At 51.0% G+C, this 23312-nt stretch overlaps 1 protein-coding gene across 9 annotated transcripts in view; it reads right to left on the bottom strand.

Annotated features, from left to right (window-relative positions):
* Window positions 1–11573: 11573 nt before the first annotated feature.
* Window positions 11574–23312, bottom strand: part of MAPK9 (mitogen-activated protein kinase 9) — a 56401-nt gene continuing 44662 nt past the window's right edge. For 5 of the 9 annotated variants that reach the window (XM_037817551.1, XM_037817550.1, XM_037817555.1 and 2 more), the window contains 5 exons: window positions 21837–22019; window positions 20729–20853; window positions 19783–19846; window positions 18520–18591; window positions 14099–17180 (listed from right to left, as the gene is read on the bottom strand). In XM_037817551.1, the coding sequence (XP_037673479.1) occupies window positions 17038–17180; window positions 18520–18591; window positions 19783–19846; window positions 20729–20853; window positions 21837–22019 (587 nt within the window). In that variant the 3' untranslated portion in view covers window positions 14099–17037. Of the gene's footprint in view, window positions 12403–14098; window positions 17186–18519; window positions 18592–19782; window positions 19847–20728; window positions 20854–21836; window positions 22056–23312 lie in introns of those variants that run through there. The other 4 variants (XR_005214084.1, XR_005214085.1, XM_037817552.1 and 1 more) reach the window with 4 other exon arrangements.

Here is a 23312-nt window from a genome sequence, read left to right as displayed (position 1 = left end):
ACAGTTTTCCGGATGTCAATGGCCTTTCTCCAGTGAAGTACCCGATTGTTGATGCCTTAACTTGGACATTTAAGACTGTAACTTTGTAACCAAATAAACCCCCTTTATAAAAGCCAATCCATTCCTGGCGTTTTGCATTCTGGCAGCATTAGCAAACCGGAACCACCCATCCATCTCAGTCCTATAGCCAGCATCTTTCTTAACGAGGAAAGTGCTAGAGGCCGTTTTTACTAAGGTTAGGAACAAAGAAAGCATGTTCATTCTAACCAATATTAACACTGAATTGGAGGTATTTAGACAATTTATTAAATAAGAGAAAGCAAGTAGACGCCTGAAAATCAGTAAAGAAGTAAAACTACCTCTATTTGCAGATGACAGAATATCTGAAAACCTCAGAGAAGCACTGCTAGAACTGCTGCAACGACTCAGTAAGGCAGAATGAGATAAAATAACATGTACACAGGGAAAAACTAGTTAGAAGAGATAACAGCAACAACCAAGATAGAGCACTTACGAACAAACCGCGGTGAGACAAACCTCCTAGCACTCCTGAAAAACACTAATCATCTCTAACAACTGGAAACACACCCCCTGACTTTGGGTGGGATCACTCAACTTCAGAAAGCTGTCAATCCTCCTGAAGTTGCTATATAAATTTAATATGCTCCCAACAAAAGATATCAGCAACATATTACATTGGCTAGGAAACCTCTTAAATGAAGCACAACGAAAGTAGACTATTCATGCCAGATATTAAAACCTGTTCAGCTTCTGAAATTGCAGCTGCGTGAACCTCACGAGTAAACAAACAGACACAAGAAACAGACTAGAAAGTGCAGAAATAGGCCCAAGAGCATGTGGATATTTAGTATATGATAAAAGTGCATCTCAGATCACTGGAGGAAACATGGACTTTTTTGTTATTATTATTATTATTAGATAAATTATAGGTTTACAGAAAAATAATGCAGAAAATTCAGAGTTTCCATATATTACCCCCTTACACGCAGTCTTCCCTATTATTTACACTTTGCTTTAGTGTGGTACCTTTGTTACAATTGATAAAAAATATTATTGTTATAATAATTAAACTAATAACTATAGCCCATAGTCTGCATTAAGGTTCACTGTGTTGTCCTATGATTTAAAAAAAAAATTTTATCCTGATAACGTATACATGACCTAAAATTGCCTCTTTTAATCACATTCAAATACGTAGTTCAGTGGTGTTAATTACACTCGCAATGGGGTGCCATCATCACCACCATCTGTTACCCAAAATCATCCATCACCTCAAACAGAGACTCTGCACCAGTTAAGCATGAACTCCCATTTCCTACACCCAAAGGTGGACTTTTTTTTTTTTTTTTTCACGAGTAGAAGAAATATTTTTATTAATCTTTGCCAAAGTGTTATTAGATACTATAAATACAAATTCATTTTGTTATTAGGGTACAAATCTCCCACTTCATGCATTCATCAACTACTTCTAAATTAATTTTTTCCAGATTGTTGTAGATTTAGGATTAAAATAAAGGGATTATGTTAAAGATTTCTAACATAAATTATGCACCTAGAAGCAATATTTAATGCATCTTTTAATTTAATACATCTTTTACAAGCACAACACTGGGATAGTGGCCATATGGTTGTTTTATTTTTAATTCATTTTAATTGAGATATATTCACATACCATGCAGTCATACTAAACAAAGTGTACCTTCAACTGTTTACAGTACTATTATATAGTTGTGCATTCAGCACCAAAATTAATTTTTGACATTTTCATTACCACACACAAAAAAATAATAACAAAAATTAAAGTGAAAAGGAACAATTAAAGTGAAAAAGAACACTGGGTGACTTTACTTTTTTCCTTCCCCCATTTTTCTACTCATCCATCCATAAACTAGACAAAGGGTGTGTGGTCCATATGGCTTTCCCAATCCCATTGTCACCCCTCATAAGTTACATTTTTATATGGAGAATGTCATTTTGAAATGCAACCTGGGAGCAAGCAGATAACTTTTATAAAAGCAAATCCATTTCTGGTGTTTTGCATTCCAGCCACATTAGCAAATAAGAACACTTTGCTACAAAAATGATATTCCTATGGGTGGTTTCCTATACAAGTTTCCCTATATTAACTAAAATAGTACTGACGACTAAAGGCACTACTGTATTGATTACATAGCATCTCTTCAGTGTGTAAATTCTCTGACATGCTTAAAGTTTAAAACTATGGCTGAAATCTGTTTCATATTCAGTACTTGGATTGTGACTTGTCTCATTCCATCTAAGGTGAGAATACTGACTGAATGCTTCCCTAAACTGATGACATTCATAGGTTTCCACTCAAGTTTGAATAATTTCATGTTAACTAATTTAGAAAAATTAAGGTGTCCCCATACAGATGACATTCTTATGGCTTCTTTCTACTGTGCCTTCTCTCATGTTGCCTGGGGGAAGAAGTATGAGCAAAAGCTTCCTACACAGATGACATTCATGGGTTTTCTCTGCAGACTAAGTTCTCTCATGTTGTCTGAGTGTAGAACAATGATTGAAGGACTTCCCACATGCAGAGCAGTCATAAGGTTTCTCTTCAGCTGTTTGTTCTCTCATGTTCAATGAGGTGTCCTCAGAATGATCATTCCTGTAGATAAGTTGCGTTAATATAATCTCTTGCTTTTTACAGGCAATTTTCATGCCTGGGCTATGGTTTTGGAGAAATTCCATTCCTTCTCTCCACACTACATCTCCCTTTGCCAACTGGGAAAACATATTTGATTTGCAGACCTCACATCCCACTGAGACCAGATGACTGACATTCTCCAGCATCACTTCTCTGAACAGCTTTCTCTGGGATGTGTCTAGCAAAGCCCACTCCTCCTGGTTGAAGTCTACAGCTACATCTTTGAAGGACATTAACTCCTGTCACTGCATTGTTAATAGCTCAGCTGACAGGTATCTTCCTTTGGATTTTCACTCAACAACCAGACAGGCAGTAGGTGAGCAAAGCTGGTATTCTCGGGCGGGTGCTGCCAGCGCACTCTCCCCGCCCCACTCAAGACCAAGGGCGGCCAGGGTTTACCGGGGCCAGCGAGGCAGCCGCCGCGCCTCTGGGAAGCTCTCCGCCCCCAGGCCAGGTCAGCGACCAGCTTCCACCAGGAAGGAGGCGGCCTGTGGGAACGACGGACTCACGAGAGCTCAATTACGAGAGCCTGAGCTACGGACTCACGTAAGTAGCCGTTGCCATCTTATTTAAGTCACTGCTGCGTGGCGTGCCCCCGGTTGTTGCTCCCTTTGTGGTCTCACGTGATCTCAAAAGGTGGACTTTTAAAGAAATGATGTTGGGATAGAGAACAGCTATTTGGAAAAAGATTAAATTGGATCCATTAGATTAGTACAAAACCAAGCATGTATTAGAAGAAAACATGGATGGATGTAGAGGGCGATTAAGGTAGCATGCATGAAGCCCACCTTCAGCTATGCCGGAGATGTGCAACATGGCCGCCAGGGCTGATACAACAATAGCTTAAGTTACCCTCAGCCTTCTTTACGGAAGTAGTTCGTGCCAAAAGTGCTAGTTCACCCCTAAAATGCTAACCCTACATCTGCCATCCGCCCTAGCAACAGCAGCCACCAATCCTAGACCGCCACGAGCTCTTACTAGCCACTTCCCCTTCTCCTAGAGTATATATACCCTGCCTCTTCAATAAAGTTTTGCAGCTTGATCAGAAACCTGTCTTGCTGTTGTTCCTCGCGTCTCTTGTCCCAAACCATTCCTCCCTCGCAGGAGCTGGAGCCTCGGTTGATCGTCCCGCAGGCCTGGACAGATGAATTCCTTTATAATTGGGGGAGGGGGAAAGCCTTTTAAACAGGATTCAAATTCTAGACGATATAAAAGTCTGATTAATTCAACTACTCAAAAACAAAAACGGCAAAACTCATAACATTAAAAAAATTGGGAAAAATATTTGTAATGTAATAAAGATAAAGAGCTAGCCTCTCAAATATATACTTTAAACAAACTTTCAACTCCAAGAAAAAAAGACCAAACACCCAGTAGGAAAATGGACAAAGTACAATTGGAAAGTGGACAATTCACAGACAAAGATGGACAAATGACTCATATGAAAAAAATATCTGCTTTCACGCGTAATAGAAAGGTAAACTAAAAATGCACCGCAATAGCATTTCTCAGCCCTCAGATCAGGACTGTGGGGAAACATACACTCTCCAACATTGCTTGTGGGAGTGTGAAATGGTGCAACCCCTTAGGAGGAGAATTTGGGAATATCTAACAGAATGAATACACATTTATTCCTACTTGTAGAATTTATTCTAAAGATACACCTCCACAAACACAGACAACATAGGTGCAAATTTATCCATTGCTCCAATATTTTAATACTAAAAGCCTAGGGAAAAAACAAATATTCACCCAAAGGACATTATAAACCATGGTACATCCACCAAATGGAGTACTATGCAGCTGTGAAAAAGGGTCTCCAGGGATCGGTAAGATGTGCTTGTCAGGATATGTTTTTAACTGAAAAACGCAAGGTGCAAAAGGGATGTATATGCTAACTTTAGTGACAACACATAAAGGGCTTATTTTGCAAAAAGAAACAGTAGGAATAAACCACAAAATGACTTAAATGGCAAACCAGAAGGACACAGAGTCCAGCTTGAAGGGGGGCAGACACTGGCTGAGCCCAAACACCCAGCATCTCATCACACTGGGGCCCCCTCTTCCAGCGGCCACTCAGAGATGGGGAGAGCGGCAGGGATGTAGCCTCAAGGATGCTTGAGCTCAACTCAGCTCCACTGTCCACTGCGGCTCACACGGGCAGGAGGCCTGGCCATCCCCCGCCAGGACTGGGGTGTGCTGTGGCCCCGGGGAGGTGGACGCGCGGGCACAGGCCTCTGGGCTCCTCTGAATCCCTCTCCACTCCTCCCCGCCGCTGGTCCCCGCCCCGGCCCCTCTGCCTGTTCCCCGGACGACCCCCAGGTCCTCTCTGCAGCTCTGCCCCTCCCCTGCCCTCTGTGCTCCCCCCACTCCCGCCTCGGGCGTCCTTCACCAACAGGCCCCGAAAGCCCTTGGGGACCGCGCACTGCGCCCACAGCAAACCCAGACTCCCCGCGCTGTCCTCAGCCCCTGCCCCCCCCCAGGGCTGTGCGCGCCGCGGGGACCCCGCACCTGCTGTTCCCTCAGCCTTTCACACGAGTCACGCCCCTTCCTCCCTGCATTGCGCAGGGTCCCCACCAGTCCCTGTCAGCCCCAGCGCCCCTGCTTCATCTCCTTCCTAACACTTGGCATCCGACACGCCTTGGTTTCCCCTTTGCTCACGGGGTCAGCTTCGGGCTCCCGCAGCTCCTGGGCAGGGGCAGCCCCCGGGGTGGGGTGGGGGGCGCAAGGGGCGGCCCAGCCGGGCCCAGGGGCTCGAGCTCGGCTTTCGGAGCCGGCCCCGCGCGGGCTGAAGCCCCAGCTCCGCCACCCCCGGCCCCGAGACCTTGTTAGCTCAGCTGTGGAGCGGGACACGGCCCGGCAGGTAGCCTCTCCCGGCGCGGCTCAGCGGGACACCTGCACCTGCCCCAGCCCCTGCCCTCCGCCGCCCCAGCCTCTTCGCCCGTCTCTCCGCGTCCCTCTCACGGGGGGCCCGGGACGCACACCCAACCCGGGCGGACCCCTGCCCCTGCAGGACGGCAACGCCCTCTCTCCCTTCCCAGGCCCTCTCCCCTCTGCACAAGCAGGCCAGCCTTGCAGCCCATTTCACGGACGGGGAAACTGAGGCCCAGCGAGGGGTGGAGCCCCGGATCCGGGGTCTGTTCCTCCCGCCCGAGGCGCCCAAGAAGCTCGCTGCTCCCGCCGGGGCGCGCAGGGCAGCGGGTCTCCGGCCGCGGGCCCGGGGTGTGCCCAGCTTGGGTGCCCTCCCCGGACCCCGCGCCCCGGCCCCGCCGCCGGCCACGCTGCTGGCACCTGCCCGCGCGCCCCCGCGCCCGCCCCGACGACCCCCCCGGGCGCGCACCCCGCACACGCCCACCCGGCCCGCAGCCCCCTCCCCGTCCCGCGCGGCCCCACTCACCGGCTCCCGGCGCGCCCGGACCCCGGGACGCGCCAGCTGAGGGGGGCGGAGCAGCCGGAGACCCCGCCCCGTCGCCCTCCGCCCGCTCCCGCCCTGCGGCCTGCTCCGGGCCCACAGGGTCAAGGCCCAGCGTCCCGCCCGCGTTCAGGGCTCTGGGCTGCAGCTCGCCGCCCCTCCCAGTCCCCGGCTCCCTGGGCTCTCACCTGGGCGTGGCTCTGCACCCCAAATGTCCTTGGCCGACCGCCTCACCTGGAGAACCTGCACCCCCTTCTCCAAGGCCGCCCTCCCTGTGCTCGCCTGCCTTCTGCGCTGCGCACTGAACTCTGGTCTGCCTGTACCCCTGAGGATGGTGGGCGCAGGGTGGGCGTCAAGAGGGCAGGGAGGCTGCACCCATACTCCCACCCCTCGTGTGGGGAGGGAGCGCCCAGGGAACTGGCCCACAGGATGATCACCGGTCTGGAGACACTGAGGTGGGAGGGGGATAAGGGTGTGTGTTCCTCACCGTGAGAAAGGGAGGGGGGTGGTCTGCAACCTGTGATCCCACTAAACTGGCTCCACCTGACATTAAAAGTTTCCTGGTTTGTTCCCACCTAGAGATCAAGACATCTATCCTCTGCTCTAGACTGGGTCAGCTGGATGACATGTGGGAAACCCTACCCAACCAGCTTGAACAGAAGGAATGGATCAGCTCATGCAGCCTTCAAAGCAGGGGAGGCAGCTTTCAGGAACAGCTGGATCCAGGTGCTGAAACATTAGGAATAACAATCTGCCTCTCCACCTCCCAGCCCCCTGGGCCCACACTCCCTGACTGAGCACACTGTCTTCTAGTTCCAGAAGAGCCCAGGGCTGCCGCATGCACACAGGCGCTGGGAAGCTCAGCTGTGGCCATTTCCATAGCCCTGGGGAGTGAGGACTGTAAAGGCCTGGGGGCACCTCCCAGGAGCTGGGGGTGGAGTCGGCCCCATGTCAATCCTGGCAGCAGATGGGGAGTGGAGCTGCGGCAGCTGCTCCCTGAAAGCCCATGGGCTGTTCCCAGAAGACTGGACAGGTGAAAACAAGAATCCAGCTGTCTCTCACACAGTTGGGGAAACTGAGGCCGGAGCGAGCAGGCATGCCGGGAGACTAAGTCCACTCACCGGGGTGGGCTGAGCCCTCAGACCTGGGCATGACTGGCCAGCATCGGGGTGACCTGATGAAGTCTGCTAGGTGAGAAAGAGGCTTTAGAAGCCGGGCCCTACAACGAGGAGTGGGAGGTGAGAATCGAGGGGTGCCAGCCTCCGTTCGTCTGGAAGCCTCGGTTCAGGGAGAGAGAAGGTGCCAGTGAACCCTGAAGAGCACCCACTCACCGTGACCCGCTGGGGCCTGAGTGGCATGATGAGGGCCTCCTAACAGAACGCTCTGGAGGGGCCGGGGCCGCCGTCACCCTCTCCTGGTGAGCACGGGCTCGGGCCGCCCCTGACGGAGCACCTTTCTCCAGGCAGACGGCCGGGGCCACACTGGATGTGGGGTGGGGCGCGCCCGGGGTCGTGGCTGCCCGGGGCAGCACAGCTGGGGGCCTGAGGGTGACTTGCCCGTGGCCACAGCTCCGTGTCCCACGTTGGGTGAGGCAGGGCTGGGGCCCGTGATGAGGGGGAGAAGGCGTGTCCTCTGGGGCTCCTGTGTCCTCGCTGGGCCAGGCCCACAGCTGCCCCAGAGGCCGGGTCTGTGCTGAGGCTGGAACGTGTGCTGCAATCGCCGGCGCCCAGCTGCTCTTGGAGCCTTGAGGCCAGTGGCTCAGGGCCACCCCGGCTTTTGGGGAACCCACTGGCTGTGGTTGCTGTGGCTGAGTCCTGGGAGGTGTCCGGCTCAGCATTAGCACCCCCTCCCCAGAGAGTATAAGGCCCACTGCACCCTAGTGCCCCACCCCAGCCCCCTGCCTGCTCCAGGACACGCAAGGAGCTCATCCCTGGATTGTTGGGGTGTCAGGCACTGGGACAGAGGATGAGCTGTCCCCAGGGCCACAGGGTAACTAATACAGGGTGAAGTGGTTGAGAATGGTTGGGCATGGGGGGCTCCTTCAGATGGGGGAACTGAGGCAAGGCCTCTCTGGGGAGGGTGGGTTTGGGCCGAGCACTGGACAGGGGATAGCCGGGGCCGAGTCCCTGTGGCACCCCTGTGAGAGGGAAGGAGGCTGGTTGGCCTGGCGGGGCACTGGGGAGCAGGGGTGGTAGGAGCGCGGGGGAGAGGGGCCAAGGCCGGGTCTGTTCTCGGGGGGCCCTGGCCGGGCCCGGCTCTGTCAGCGACACCCCCGGCAGGAGGTGGTCGTCCTGCCTGGGCTGTCGTGGTCTCGCCCCTCGAGCCCCTCGCACGTCCCCTTGCGGCTGGAGCCTCGGTGTCCCTCCCACGGACCCCGGGCCCTGGACCGCCGAGTCTGCAGGCCCTGCCCACTGTGGAGCTGCCCCCGTGCTGCTGGGGGTGGCCTGGGGAAGGAGGGGCGCGACAGGACGCCCCGGGGCAGGGGCAGGGGCTCCCAGGGCTGGTTCGGGGAGGTCTGTGAGACGTGATGGAGGTGGCCGGGGGTTCCGCCCGGGTGAACAGGGTGGGGGCTTTCCCGGGGGGCAGGTGGCTCTTCCGGCGGGCAGGGGCTCTGCTGAGGCTGGGCTGGGGGCCGGTGCTCAGGGAGGACGGCGTTGCCGGCGCGCGTGGAGGAGAGGACCCCCGGGATCCGGCAGCCGCCCACCTTCCCGGGCAGGGGCTCCCGGTGGTCTGGCCCCAAGTGGGCTGCCCGAAAATCAGAGCAGGGAGAGAACTCCAGGCTCCGGCCGAGGCGGTTCACTAGCCTGGCCCCTGACTCTTGCATCCTCGGGTCTGGGGAAGACTCTCCCGAGTTCCCAGCTGGAGAAGCCCCCGGACAACGTCTTCCTATGCGCAGCCGCTGGGGGGGCCCCACTTCCTCCACACCCAGAGACCCAGCCTTGCCCAGCACCGGCCGCTGTGAGGACGAGGGGAGGCGTGAGTGACGGTGACCCCGGCAGCCGAGCCCGAGCCCAGGCGGTTTATCGGGGAGTGGAGCCAGGGGGCCGAGGGGCAGGGGCGTGAGGGAGGGGAGGAGGGGCTGCCATGGCGACCACAGGCCGAGCAGGGCGCGGAGCGGAGAACTGAGCTCGCACACCCCCAGGGCGGGTCCTGCGGCGGGGATGGGGGTGGGGGTGCCCACACACAGCTGTGAACTCCGGAGGGCAAGATCGGGGTGCAGGGTGCAAAACCCGCCCCCACGATCCGCCCTCGGCCGCTCGGACCCCCTCGTTCCACATTACGTCGGCTCAGACGTGGCCCACCCCTGGCCTCGGGAGCTTATGGTTGGGTTCGGAGGCGGCTTCACCGGGCGCGGAGGAAGCACCAGCAGAGCTCCGAGTGCAGGGCTGGGAGGTGCCTCCTGCGGGTTTCACCTACAGGACAAGCTGGGTCACGACCGGCCCACCGGGTGCTAGGTGGGGGCACTGCCAGGATAACGCTCTCTCCCCTGCTGCGTCCCCACTGGGCGCCTGTCACACTCAGGACTTGCGGAACACCTGGGGGGAAGGGGGGCACCCCAAGACCCACCAGCAGCACCCAGGCCCGGCCCCCTCCCCCGGCCACTGCAGCCCTGTGGGAACACCGGAGCCTCTTGGGTTTTCCGCCAGGACCCGAGCTGGACGTCCAGCCTCTGTGCGGAGTCAGAAGCTCCCCGGCGAGGGGGCCCCAGGGCCTCCAAGGCTCTCGTCTGCTGCGTTTGTTTTCAGCACCCCCCCAGGTGGTCTTGTCTCCTGCCTGGTGTGAAGCTACCTCAGGTTTCCCTCTGCCTTTCGGGTGTTGGCGCAGGTGAGCCCCGATCCTCAGCCCACCCCACGGCTGCAAAAGTGACCCTCCCGTGAGATCACGTGGAGCAGCTATTCACTAGCACTGTCCTTGAGCCCCGTCGCCAAGAGGAGCGCAGAGGCAGCACCGGGGCCACCACGGCCCAGCTGACACGAGGAAGCTCTACCTGACGGGCAACGTCCATGAACTTCTCGGTCCTGTGAGGATTGTCCACCAGGCACGTGCTGGATGGGCGATGCCCACAGCAAGGCCACGTGGACACGGGGAGGAAAACATAACCGTATGACGGAGAGTCAGACTGTTACCCTCCTACCCAGGTCAGTGTTAGCGTCGCTGACAGTGGGTCGAAGACACTGAACGTCTCCCGGTGCAGCTGATACGAAGCACAAGGTGCCAGGTAACGTGTGGGTGGACTGGCACCCCGTCGGGGACAGAGTCCGGGAAGCACTGGCAGTGGGCAGGGGTGCTGCGAGCTCGAGGGAGCAGCCACACAGGGCCGGGGTCCCGGGACACAATGGCCAGAACGAGAGGCCGGGAGCTCGTGGGCCATGGTCAGAGCTGGACACTGTGAGCCCATGGGCCGTGAGCTTGTGGGTCGTGGCCGGAACCGGACACCGTGAGCTTGTGGGCCGTGGCCAGAACTGGAGGCCCTGAGCCTGTGGCCAGAACCGGACGCCATGAGCCTGTGGGCCATGGCTGGAACCAGACACCAGGAGCCCGTGTGCTGTGGCCAGAACCAGACGCCGGGAGCTTGTGGGCTGTGGCCGGACCCAGACGCCCTGAGCCCATGGGCTGTGGCCGGAACCGGACACTGGGAGCTTGTGGGCCGTGGCTGGACCTGGACACCCTGAGCCCGTGGGCTGTGGCCGGAACCGGACACTGGGAGCTTGTGAGCCGTGGCTGGACCTGGACACCCTGAGCCCGTGGGCTGTGGCCAGAACCGGATGCCGGGAGCTTGTGGGCCGTGGCCAGAACTGGATGCCGGGAGCTTGTGGGCCGTGGCTGGACCCGAACGCCAGTAGCATGTGGGCCATGGCCAGCTGTAAAGGATTCTGGGGCATCTCTTGGCCCAGATGTCAGATCGTGTGAAAATTTACAGGCATGGAAAGTTCCAGATCAAAGCTGAAGCACGCAAGTTACAGAAACCATGGGCAGTATGAACTCGTTTTGGCAAAAATAAAAAAAAATAAGAAACAACAGCAAAGTAAGTGTGCATCGGTCAAGAGAAACACGTCTGAAGCGTGCATGTAACACAGTGGTTGTCTCTGCACAGAGGAACATGGTGAGTTTGATTTCTTATTCTGGGTTATATTTTCTACCTCTTCAACCCACATACACTGCCTTCGTCTTTAACTTAAAAGAAGGGAGGTGGAGACAGTGGATGGACTGCTATGGTGTGTGCCGGGAAGGGAGCCGAGGGTGACGCCGGACGGTGCAGCTTTTCCTTCTTACTACGGGTGACGTCACGGCACACTGATGAGGCAGAGGGAGAAGATCACGGCAGGCGGGATGCTGCTGAGAGGGCACGGGCAGGGGCTGCTTCCCCGCCACGAGGTGACAGGCCCAACACAGAGGAACGAGGCCTGCCGGAGGCGGAGGGGACTAGCCGTATTCCTTCTTTCATGAAGGACAGGGAGATAACCATCCTTGAGTAAACTCAAGCAGCTGAGTGTTGCCGCTCAAATATTTATTTATTTTTACAGCATCTTGAGCGTGATAATTTACTGCTTCAAAATACCTAAAAAATCAACTTTGGACATGGAGAGCTGCCTAGCATTATCTACAAATGAAATTCTGTACTAAGCTCTAGCCCAGATTAAAATAAAATAAAAACAAAGCAGCATGACGCTAATAGTGGAAAAGAAAAGAAACCAAACACAAAATAATGGAAGGTGTGCCCCAGGCGACAAGCTCTGGAATGATCTGTAGCAGTTGCCGAGAGATTTCGGGCTGCTTGGTGTTAGGTGGTTTGGCTCACTCTGGGATGACGGCCACGTGGGCTCCAGAACACATTGCTCCTGTATTCAAACGGAAACAAGCGGGAGCAGCACGGGCCTCTCCCTGCCCGACTCCGTCCCTTCGCAGACGCGGGACCCGGGGACAGTAACCGGGTGCGTTCTGTCAGCCGGCCACAGGGCACTGGAGGGACCCTGGTGCTCACCACCCACTCCTCCCAAGAAGTCACAGAACGACCTCACGTGGGGTCAGCAGGAATGCAGGGTGCTGGGCCCGTCTCTTTTTGAAATGTGACAGGAAGTGGATCAGAGAAAGCTGTGGTGGGTGTCGGTGAAGACCCTCCCACATGGCCCTGGGCTGGCCGGAGACGCTGGCCGGCGGGACCCTGCCCACCTGAGGCTGTCCCCCCTGCTTGGACTGGGAGGCTGCCTTTCCAACTGACGTATAAGAGGCTCCTCGGAACGCTGGATCAGCCTCGCTCGGTTTCACCCGAAGGAAAGCACTGGCCGAAGGGCAGAACCTGTGGGAGCAGGGTTTCAGTTCAGTTTAAGAAAGAACTTTCTAACAGTCAAAACCATGCAGAAAACTTCAGTGGGAAGGGAATTCCCTTCCTTCGGACAATCTGAGCGGAGGAGCTTTTCAGGCCTTTTGATGGGTTGTTTCCATGGACATGTGTCCCCACCCGTTCAGGGTGGGTCTTGATTAGTTTACCAGAGTCCTTAAGAGAGCTCAGAGCTGACAGAGACACGGACGCTGGGAGACGCAGACATAAGGACGTTTGGAGATGCTGAGCTAAGAGATGAAGCCCAGAGTCTGCCCCAAAGAAGCTAAGAGAGGATCCCAGATGCCTAGAGAGAAACGCCCCAGGAGAACGAGCAAGGATGCACAGGAGCTGAGAGAGAGAAGCTAAGAGAGACACAAGCCCAGACACATTTTGGAGAAAGACATTTTGAAACCAGAGCCTGGGAGCAAAGGACCAGCAGATGCCCGCCACGTGCCTTCCCAGCTGACAGAGGGGTTACGGACACCCTTGGCCTTTCTTCAGTGAAGGTGTCCTCTTGATGCCTTAGTTTGGACATTTTTATGGCCTTAGCACTGTAAGTTTATAACCTATAAATCCCCTTTATAAAAGCCAGTCTATTTCTGGTGTTTCGTATGATGGCGGCTTTAGCAAACTGGAACACACCCTTCTGTCAACGCCACCTCGGTCCCCAAAGCCTCAGTCTCCCCAGTTGTGAGGGAGTGTGGGGCCGGCGGCCTGAGCACACGGCGTGTGAGACACCCCCGTCCGCTGTGGCCGTCCCCTCTGTGGCTACAGATCTTGTTTCCAATTTTTCTGATTAGAAACAAAAAACATCCAGTAATTTGCCTATTGTCAAAGGGTACCTTGTGCTTAAATTTACGTGAATAGCCATGGAATCTTTGGGGGCCACAGCAAGTAGCTGATTATGGAGTTACTTTGAAATATTAAAACCCCAGAACTCCCCCAACCCCCCCCCAAAAAAAGAAAACAACCCACCATCGAGTCTCATGTACCCTTTCAGTCAGTAAATAAGTAGTTTAGTATTATCTACACTGAAGGTGGGCAACGTATTTTAGTTCTGTCGATGCTGAAGGCAGACAGGAGCAGACAGTGAAACAGAGCCCAGACTAGTATCGGGAGAAACGGTTTCCTTTTCTAGAGACCTTTAAAAACAAGATCAATTCTCATCTATCTGGAATAATTCTAGAAGAATCAGGAAGGGAAATGCACCATGGAGAGGTCTCTCGTTTTAAGTGTCAGCCCTCCTGCAGTGACCCAAGGACAGACGAAACGGAAGTGGCTCTCAGTGCAGAAAACCACAGGCCACCAGCACGTGAGCGGCTGACAGTAATCCAGCTGGAGGCTGACTGTGGATTCTCCTGGCTACACCTCGTGAGAGAACAAATATGCCGATACCTGAATGTCTCATTTTGTATTTGCATGTTGTTGTAAAAATGTACTGCCATTGTTTCTGAAATATCAGATTCAGGAATCTACAGAATATTTTCAGTAAGAGAACAAATAGACAAATGCTTTTTCCTCTCAATTGGAAAACGCCTGCTCGTATTGATTGAAATCATGATGCTCCAAGGCCTATTGGTGCCCATGGTAAATCTGTAATCAGAGACGGTGATGTAAAAATACAGTCAAGTGTCACTTAGAAACACACAAAGATGGGACTGCTATGCGCTTCTCTTTTAAAATGTAGTCTGTATTATTTTCACCAGTCAAAACACACATAATATATTTTATTACAAAAACACAGGCAATGTCACTTGTGAGACGTGCATCCTGCGAGGTCACACCTCTGTCTGCTACCAGCATGTAACACTGGAGGGAGTTTACTTTAGAAATCAGCTGGATGAACACGTACATCCTGGGCACGCCTTACGCAGTGCTACACCCCGACTGATCCGGAACCCCACTCAGCGTTCCGAGTGCCAATCTTGTGGATCGGCGAGGGGCCCCGCATCGGGAGTCCCCGTTCAACACCTGGGCTCTGAATTTCACATTCCAAAGGTAAGAGTGGAGCCCTGCTCCCCTTTTGAGCAGCCGGTGTCCCTAAAGCACTCTCACAGTCTGCTGGAGCTCTGCTCTCTGGAACTCGCGCCCGACACAGCCAACACGAGGAGGCAGGCATTTCCTTCCTGACGGAAAATTAAGCCAATAAACCAAACAAACCTAGTCCAAATTCCAGGATAACAATAAATTACCTGGTTTATAAAAATACATGTGCAAAATAGTTACTTCCAAGGTTGTGTACAATATAAATTACAAAAATAAAATAGAAAAGATGAAAAAGTCGAGCACATTTTTCACTTTTCAATTCTTTATCCAACGTCAGCTCTTAGCCATAGAGAACAGTCGGAAATCACCTGCGTTGCACCAGGACCGTGGCAAGTCCAGCTCAGGACGGGGCATCCTGCCACTGGGTGAGGTATTTCTACGACGATCTGTCATCTCCAGCCCTGTGGCCCCTCCCAGGTGCCCCCACCTCCACCTGCTGCAGGAGACCTGCCCATGGCCTCGGGGGCCTCACCTGCGACCATGGGCTCGGTGAATGGCACACGGGGACAGGTGAGCCCCGCGCCCACCTGCCGGCACCGCGCTCCGCCTACAAACGCCTGCAGGTGAGCGGGACCTGGGTGAGCCCACAAGACCAGGGGCTGTGTTTACATCCACTTTCAGGGCAGATAAGGAATCGTTAAAATGCCCTGTCTTCATTTTCCCTTTTAAAGATCAATTAGGTAAAGTCTTCTCAAAGAACACGTGTTAGAGAGAAGGCCATTCAAGGATGTTTATATATGCATAGTGTTGTCTTTTAAAATCATACAATCAGGCCACCAAAGCCAAAATAATGCCAAGCCATAAAACAGCTGCTTTTGTCTCAAGCCAAGTTAGTATTTTTTTTTTTTGTAACTAGGCTGTGTCTAAATGACACAATATAAACTATTTCTTATTCCAATATTAATTTTGTTCATCAAGGTTCCAGCTTCCAGTGGCAAAATCGACCGATAAGGTAAACCTGGTACAGTCTTACGGTTCAGATAATATTTATAATAAACTTTCTTATCAAACTCCTCCTCAGAACACACTCTATAGAATGTTGACCAGATAGCTTCCCAAACAACTAAACACAAGACATGAGTCTGTAACAAAGTAAGCTCAAGGGCAAAAAAAATTATGAGCACAGGAAACCAAGATGTGACCACTGTAACTCCATCTCTGCAGCGACATTTAAATACTCAGGGTCTGTAATTGACATACTGACGTATTGAAAAGTCTGAAAGCATCAATTTCAGGTGAGCAGTTTAAATCACAAAATGTCCAACAGTTTATCCCTACTCTTTCAGGTGTTGCTTCTGCACCCTCTGAAGAGTTTCCCGGGAACACGCGTGGATTCCCTCAGGAACGGGAAACACCCCACGGAAGGAAAACCACCCCAGCAGACAGGCACTCCACGTCAGCCTTGCTGCCTAACACGGACCAAAGCGGGTCCACATCTGACCTGGCTTCTTTCAGAAAAGAGGTAAAATTGAGTGAGAACGTCGCATCAGAAAGAGAAACGCTGCCTTGCCGACTCGTGCATTTTATCTTAAATGAATGAGGTAAACCAAGGGCCAACTCCAGTCTCTGGCTCAAAATAAGCACTTAGGAAACGGTGCTTAGTAATTGTTAGTGACTATTTTGCACAATTCTACTCTAACATTAGGTAACGGAGTCAAGAATCTACTTGCCGTCATATTGCTGAGATGGAATATGCTTGGTGCCTAAGGAAAAAGGTAAAGTTCTAGGCAATATTCTAAGTTAATAAGAAGCCCAGAAGACCAAGAAATAAGAGAAGATAGATAGATCTTAAAGGCATACAAGTCTTAAGCAGCACAGAACAAACCTTGAAATTTTATCATGCAGTTAAGCTGAATTTACAAATCCTCCCAGATTAAGATGATTTAGAGAAAAAAAATGTCCACTGATGGACACACGTGCCTTGGTTTTAGCAGTGATGATTCATAATCACAAATTAAAGAAAAGTTAATTTTTATTTATTAAATAGATTAATTATAGTCCTTTTCTTCTGACATATAAAAGAGTAAACGATACCCTCAAAGAAGGTAAGATAGGATAATAGGATGGTGGCCAATTAATACACAGAAATCTATTTTTCTTCTGGACAGACACCAAATTACTTAAGAGGATTAAGAGATAATTCTAGAAGCAGCACTACCTGGAAAATTATTTGGCATTTAAATACTGGTTTCCAAAGTGCTAGATGGGCAAGACCGAGCAAGCATGTGGGACGACATGCATATAAGTCCCAGCAGTTACTGATGGTGAGAAATTGCCACTTTCATTACCAAATGACTTAAAAAAAAATTATTCTAGTCTAATTGCTCACCTGAAATGACCTTGAACAAAATCTCTAAATGTGTGGCTTGTACTGTTTTTCGTCAGACACAATCTGCTCCGTTTTGTAATCTAGAGGCAATCCTATCAGAACCCAGAAGAGCAAAGCAGTGTGTTTCTTACATGCAGAGCACGGAGTTTCTCTATTTGGTTCCGGCCCCTCCCCAGCGTTTCGGGCCCATGGAAGTGAGAATCCTTCAGCAACGGGGAGCTGCTGTCTCTGCCTCATCATCGACAGCCTTCGAGGGGCCCCGTCGAGGCGTCCAGGCTGCTGTCCGTGTCTGAGGCCAGCGTCTGCTCGGTGGACATGGATGAGATGTCATTGATGGAGGACGACTGTGATGGTGTGGCGTTGCTACTTACTGCTGCATCTGTGCTGAGAAAACCAAACAGAATAAAATCTGAGGCACGACACTGCTGCAAACCCAGGCAGTGAGACTTAAGGCCATTTTCCAGCTCTTCCCATTTGCCGTTTCCCAGTCCAAATTATTAGGATAAAGAAGTTCATGTATTTTAAACTTTTCCTTGAGTCTTTCCTTAGGTCCAGAATCCCACGTTCTCCCGGGTCTTTCCTGGTAACACTCTCTTTTTCTTCTCAGTGGCTCAACATCACATAGGTAGCTATGTACAATCAGGTTAATGACTTGAAAAATACCAACCAGTTTCAAAAAGACCTTAAAAGGAAATTGCTGAATTTATCCTAAAACTATCAGTGTCACAAAAGGTAAAACTCAAATAGGATTCCGATTGCATCAAACATTTTGATTATAACCATAAAAATAAAGTCCAAGAGAAAAAGCAATAAGCTTCAAAAAATGTTTGGCAATCAAAACACTTCTGAAATAAGGAGTATACACCAAAGAAAAGAAAAGATATAAAAAAATTTGGTGGCTTCTTGTTTATTTTAGTTTTATTGTATGAGTCAGGAAAAGTGACATTTTAATCTTTCCAGGCAAACAAAACTATATTTCTTACTATCTACATTTTAGCCTGGTCTCAGCAAAAATAAAATATCCAGTCTCTGAGAGATCAGTGTTTGCCATCTGACATTTGAGCTTAGCTAACAAAAACTCCCGAATTCTTGCCGAAGTTATAGTCTCTTGACCTCATAACACATACGTCATGCCAGATACAAAAGCAAGAGTAAGTAAGCAGTGTCATCCACACTTCCTGTGTATACTCGTGTGTTTTCCAGAGAGTCGAAGTAAGAAAATAAACATAATTAAGGACTTCTAGTCAGTAAACAGACCCCTACTGATGATATAAGCTGACATCACTAGTATCACCAATTCTAGCAGTTATGAAATGACACTGTTTTCAGTCAGGCTTCTACGCTACGTAGATCAAGCAGAAAAAAAAATGGAAGAATTGGACAAACAATTTTCTGAAAAGAAAACCAACTTCCGTTTTACCCAGATCTGCACCTCACGTACTTTTTTAAGTGTGGGACCGGTGGGCAGCTGCTCCTGCACACCCAGGAGGCCCTGGTCCAGCCTCCTCCGCGGCAGAGCGAGCTGACGGCAGCTGTGCGGGGACGAGACCGGAGCGTGTGACGGGGCTGGTCTGATGCTGGCACAGCAGTGAAGCGGTGCCGCTGCCAAGACAAGCCCAGAGAGGGGGCTTTGCCCAAGGGGGCTCAGAGCCAACTGCTGCCGCCGGTGAAAACCGAGTAAGGAGAGAGACGTTCCACCAGTCGAAGCAATCACTAACCTGAAGGCTGCTCTCTGACAACGCCGTTCTTGCTTCTTTCTTCCCAATCCATGACTTCTTTGTATATGAGCTCTTGGAACAGAAAACCAAGTTAAAATGCTTCGTCCCTTGCGTCTGCATCTCTGAAACCTGCTTCCAAGTCAACGGGAACCACCCTAGGGTCCCCATCTCGTGTGTCTTCAATGGTGATACACAGTTGATGCAGTAATATGGCGTACCCAAGCCAAAATTACCCGTGTTTCATGCCACTGCGTTCTTTCAACACTACTGTTACCTCTAGGGGGCTTTCAAAAGCGAGCGGCTCTTGCAGAATATTCTAAAGCATCTGACGGGCTCACGCCCGTTCTCCCCATACTCGTGGCTCTCCAGATGCAACCAGCATCCCTATGGGTTAGGAGCCCCTCTTGACTGGCCAGAAATGAATCCAAATACCTAAACCTTTTCCAGGCTTTGAAAAGATCCCCTCAGCTTGCATTTTATAGAGAAACCAATTTACCTATTTAGTAAGTTATCAGGGGTTCCTAAAAGTTTGTTAATTATGAACCCAAACTAGCAGACTGCACACATCTGCTGGGTACTGAGCCCACTTGTGGCCACGGGGTGTGGCTTCTGGGCAGCATCCTGCTGGGCGTGGACGCGAGTAGGGGAGCAGCACCTTTGGGCCCTTGGCAAGAGCGCACCATCAGTTCTGACCTGCCCTGAGCACGGTTCTCAATTAAATTACCTGCTTTTTAATGAGAAGTTGTTAGTTCAGCTCTTCACTGCCACTTCACTCTGTTACGGGATGCCTAGTTAATCTTAGACTGCGTGATCACACCTAGTTGCATATTTCTGACCTGCTGCTTCCTCACAGCTAACTTTTAAAGCATATATACAAAGACATGTCCTAAAAATACGCATGGACGGTCACATGGTCTCCAGCCCTGGCTCCAGGAACTTGGCAGCTAAGTGAAGTGGGCAACTCAGAGAACGTGCAATGTGTTCCCGGGTAAGTGTGCGCCATCTGCTGAGCTCAGTTTACAAACCAAGGTTTGATAATGTCAAATCATGTGTAAAAGTCTGCATTTTTCTCTTTTGAAGTAAATATACAGTTCATACATGGTCTTCTCTAATTCTGTGATCTTCGTTTTTCCTACTGGAAACTAGGAAGATACAGGATGGGTGGGCTGCAGGCTCCCCTGCCCTTCTCCTGAAAGGGCTATTGTCAAAAATGTAAGAGCATCCACGAGAAATGTCATAAATAAGGATAAAAATCATCTTTACCCTTCCATTCTTCAATTGCATGTTCTCTTTCTTCCAATTGCGCATCGTAAATCTGAGGTGGTGGCTAGGAATTAAATGACACAAAGTCAATGGTTTAAAAAACAAGGAGGCATTCAAAACCAAAGGGAAAATTGCTGGGGAGAAATCAACGTGGATTTAACTCATTCAGCACCCGGTTTACTAAAGACTTTCTCACCATGTGGCATTATATCAGTTTCAGAAGCAAAATAAATTAAGGAAAGATTAGCCCTCAAAATCGGGCTAGTACGGTCCTCTTATTCATTACGTGTCCTCACAACACTCTGAAGGGCATCTGCCCAAAGGCAGTTGTGGAATTACTGACCACAGATGGCGTCCTGGGGGTCCCCGGCCTGGGCCCTGCACTAGGGCCCGTGGAAGGCACAGCTCTCTCCTAGGGCACGTTTCAGGTTTGCATTTGTTCCCTTGAGAACCCCCAAGCCCAATCCCCAGCTCAGAAACGGACCATAGCAAAAGGACCAGTCGGATGTTTGTACGTTGGGTTATTGTCGTTTAAGATGGTGACCAAAAATCCAGAGGCCTTTAGCCACGGCTGCTTCCAACTAAAGACCCAGTGCGCCGTTGTTTCTCCGGCAAAACGCACCTGAGCACCCAACCGGAAGTGGGGCTCCCCCAGGGTGGGGAGCGGGGAAGCAGGACACCTCTGGGGAAAGGTCAGCGAACTCGGGATGTCAGGAAGTTCCCCTGACTGTGGAGCTCGGATATGTGCCGAAGCCCACGGCACACACGGCAGGTGTGAGCATCACCTCCCACATCCGCAGAAGCGAAGCCCGTCTCATCGCCAGTGTCGGCCTGTCCACTCCCCGGGCTCTGGGCTGGAGCCCCGAAGGCAAGTGACCCCACAGGGGCCGTGAGCCCAGCCTCAACGACCCGGCAGCCTCTCTCTCGAGGAAGGCGAGACACTCACCGCCTCTGCCTCGGCAGCATCGTACCACACGGTAATGTAGGGGTGGCGCAGCGCTTCGTCCACGGAGATCCGCTTGTCGGGATCCACCACCAGCATTTTCGACAGCAAATCTCTGGCCTGACTTGCTAGGGTGAAAAAAACAAGTCTTAGATTAATAAACAGATGCTGTTAATCTGAAAGCAAAGAAAATCACATGACCCAAAACTACTTGTGATAGCGCAGATAATAAGAAAGGCATATTAAATTTCACATTCTGAGATGGGGAAAATGAACATTTGAGAAACTTTTTATAGGTTCAAGATCAATAGAGCCTTTTTCTTTAAAAAAAAAAAAAATCAAACAGCCCCTTTCGTTACAAAACAGGCTTCTCCGTATGTGTTTTTCTGCCTCTGGATCTGTGAGCCGAGGGGGCGGATCACGAGGGGCAGGGAAGCCATGGCCAGGGTGGCACGGCTGAGAGCTCGGGTGAGTACTTTTTTATTTTAATGTTACGTCAAAATGAAATCAAAACAGACTTTTTAAGCCACGTGATAATCCCATGTTCACACAGTATAAAATACTTCACAGAAGTCTCTGCTTGGCCTATCTATGGAAGTTGGCAATACACACTTCTCTTAATTTACTTTTTAAATCTAGAGATCAGTAGTTGGGAAAAAGCAATGAGCTCAATAAATCAGTTACATATAAGGCTCTCCCAGATTTCAGCAATTAAAGTTCAAAGCAAAGGACAGACTAGGGTTCTTCTAATGAAGACACCGTTTACGTTGATGTTGACAGAAATAAATCTGTTTTCCCCCCAGGCAATCTGCCTCGGAGAAGGTTTTTGTTGACCTGCTATAATATGGTTTCTGACTCTTCAACTGGACTAAACCTTTATTCAAGGCTTCTTTACATCTGAAAACTTTCTGAATTCCAGTTTGTTTCATTAAGGGCAAAACTTGTAGGTCTTTAGCTTTCTCTCCACAATGTCTTCCCATATTAGAGTTCTAGCCAGTAAATGACTTTATTTGAGGGTTTCAGCTATTTTATCTCCCACTGTTCATGATCATGAAAAGTAAAAGCCTCAACTCAATTACAAAAACAGATACAAGAATGAAGGATATCTTACTTTTTATTTTATCTCGTTCAGACTCTGAAGGGAATATCCAATCTGGAAAGAGTTCTTCAAATTTGATTCCTGGATACTTTGGTCTGTTTTCTACATAATTCCTCACAGTTGGCTGAAGTTTCTTCATGAAATCTGCTGACGGTGTTCCTAGCTGCTCGATCACTTTATTCCATTGATCGATGTCTGAGGACGCTCTTGAGGAAAATACAACTGAAATGCCTTATATCCATGTTACATGAAGTAGAATCATGCAAAGGAAAACGTAAATTACATTTATCCCCATCAACCAGCAGTTAACTGGGCCACCCCACTGGATCAGCAGAGGCATTTCCAAATAAGATTAAGTTTGGATTTCCAAGTTTAGACAATTCTTTAAGTCTTGCCCTCTGCATCTGTATAAACTGTGACTGCAGTTTACTAAAGCATGATAATGAAGTCCACATGCCTCCCTGTTCTAGATCAATGTCATTGAACAGTACCTGGGACAGAATGATCAGATGAGCCTGAACCCAGACGATCGTGACATTAGCCCACGTGGAATCACGTTTTGTGCTAAATCCACCCATGTCCGTGGCTCCCGTGGGGTGAGAGGAACCCGAGGGACCCTGTCCAGCCTCCTTGGTCTCGAGCTGGGGAAATAAGGCTCCCGAGCTGGGCACTCGAGTGGGGACGGACATGCCAGTGAAGGGACGGGAGCGGCCCCGGGCTCCTGTGACCCCTCAGCCTGTCCTTCCCCAGGCCACATCCCCTCCGTGTTTAGACCGAGCTACAGTCTGGCTGCAACACCACTTTGTAACGTGTGGATTTAATGTAAATTTCTGAAACTAGAAGCAACTGTACCAGAAGACACAAGCCAGAAAAAGATCACGTACACAGCAAGTTAAAAAAGTGATGATGTAAGGTGCGCATCAGAGAAATGAAATGAGGAGAGGACCCGTGGTGGGCCCTCCAAGAGGCTAAGCTCCCGCAGCAACGCCAGGGCGGCTGGTTCAACCCGCACATCAGCGTCCCTCGGCCTTCCGAGCTCTGCTGCATCCATACGGCTAAATCCGAAGGACACCTTCATAGCCAAAAGGTGAAACCAGTGTCACAGCTCCCCTGCCTCCTGACATTTCCCACGTTTCTCTCCCACCTGTGCCCCTCTCTGTGAAGACCGAAGCCGTCACGAGAGAAGACCCCCAGAATCCCCGTGCTGTCCCTGGCCCCAGCCACGGAGCAGCTGCCTGGGGTCCCCGCGAGGCCCCATCCTGCTTCCCAAGACCCCACAGCCTCGTGCCTACTCAAGGACACCACTCCTGCAATCCTCTCTTCTTGCTCCTACATCATCCATATTTGCCTCCTGGCCAGGGCATTCCCATCACCATCTAAACAGAAAGGTTTCTTTCTCCCACGTTGCAACAACAGCCACTTCCTTTTGCCGCCATCCCCCACTAGCTCTCACCCATTTCTTTACTCCTAAGTGCAGCCAAACTCCTC

Source organism: Choloepus didactylus, chromosome 24 (assembly GCF_015220235.1).
Source record: "Choloepus didactylus isolate mChoDid1 chromosome 24, mChoDid1.pri, whole genome shotgun sequence".
In the NCBI taxonomy this organism is placed as follows: domain Eukaryota; kingdom Metazoa; phylum Chordata; class Mammalia; order Pilosa; family Megalonychidae; genus Choloepus; species Choloepus didactylus.
This window is presented reverse-complemented; position numbering and strand designations above follow the sequence as displayed.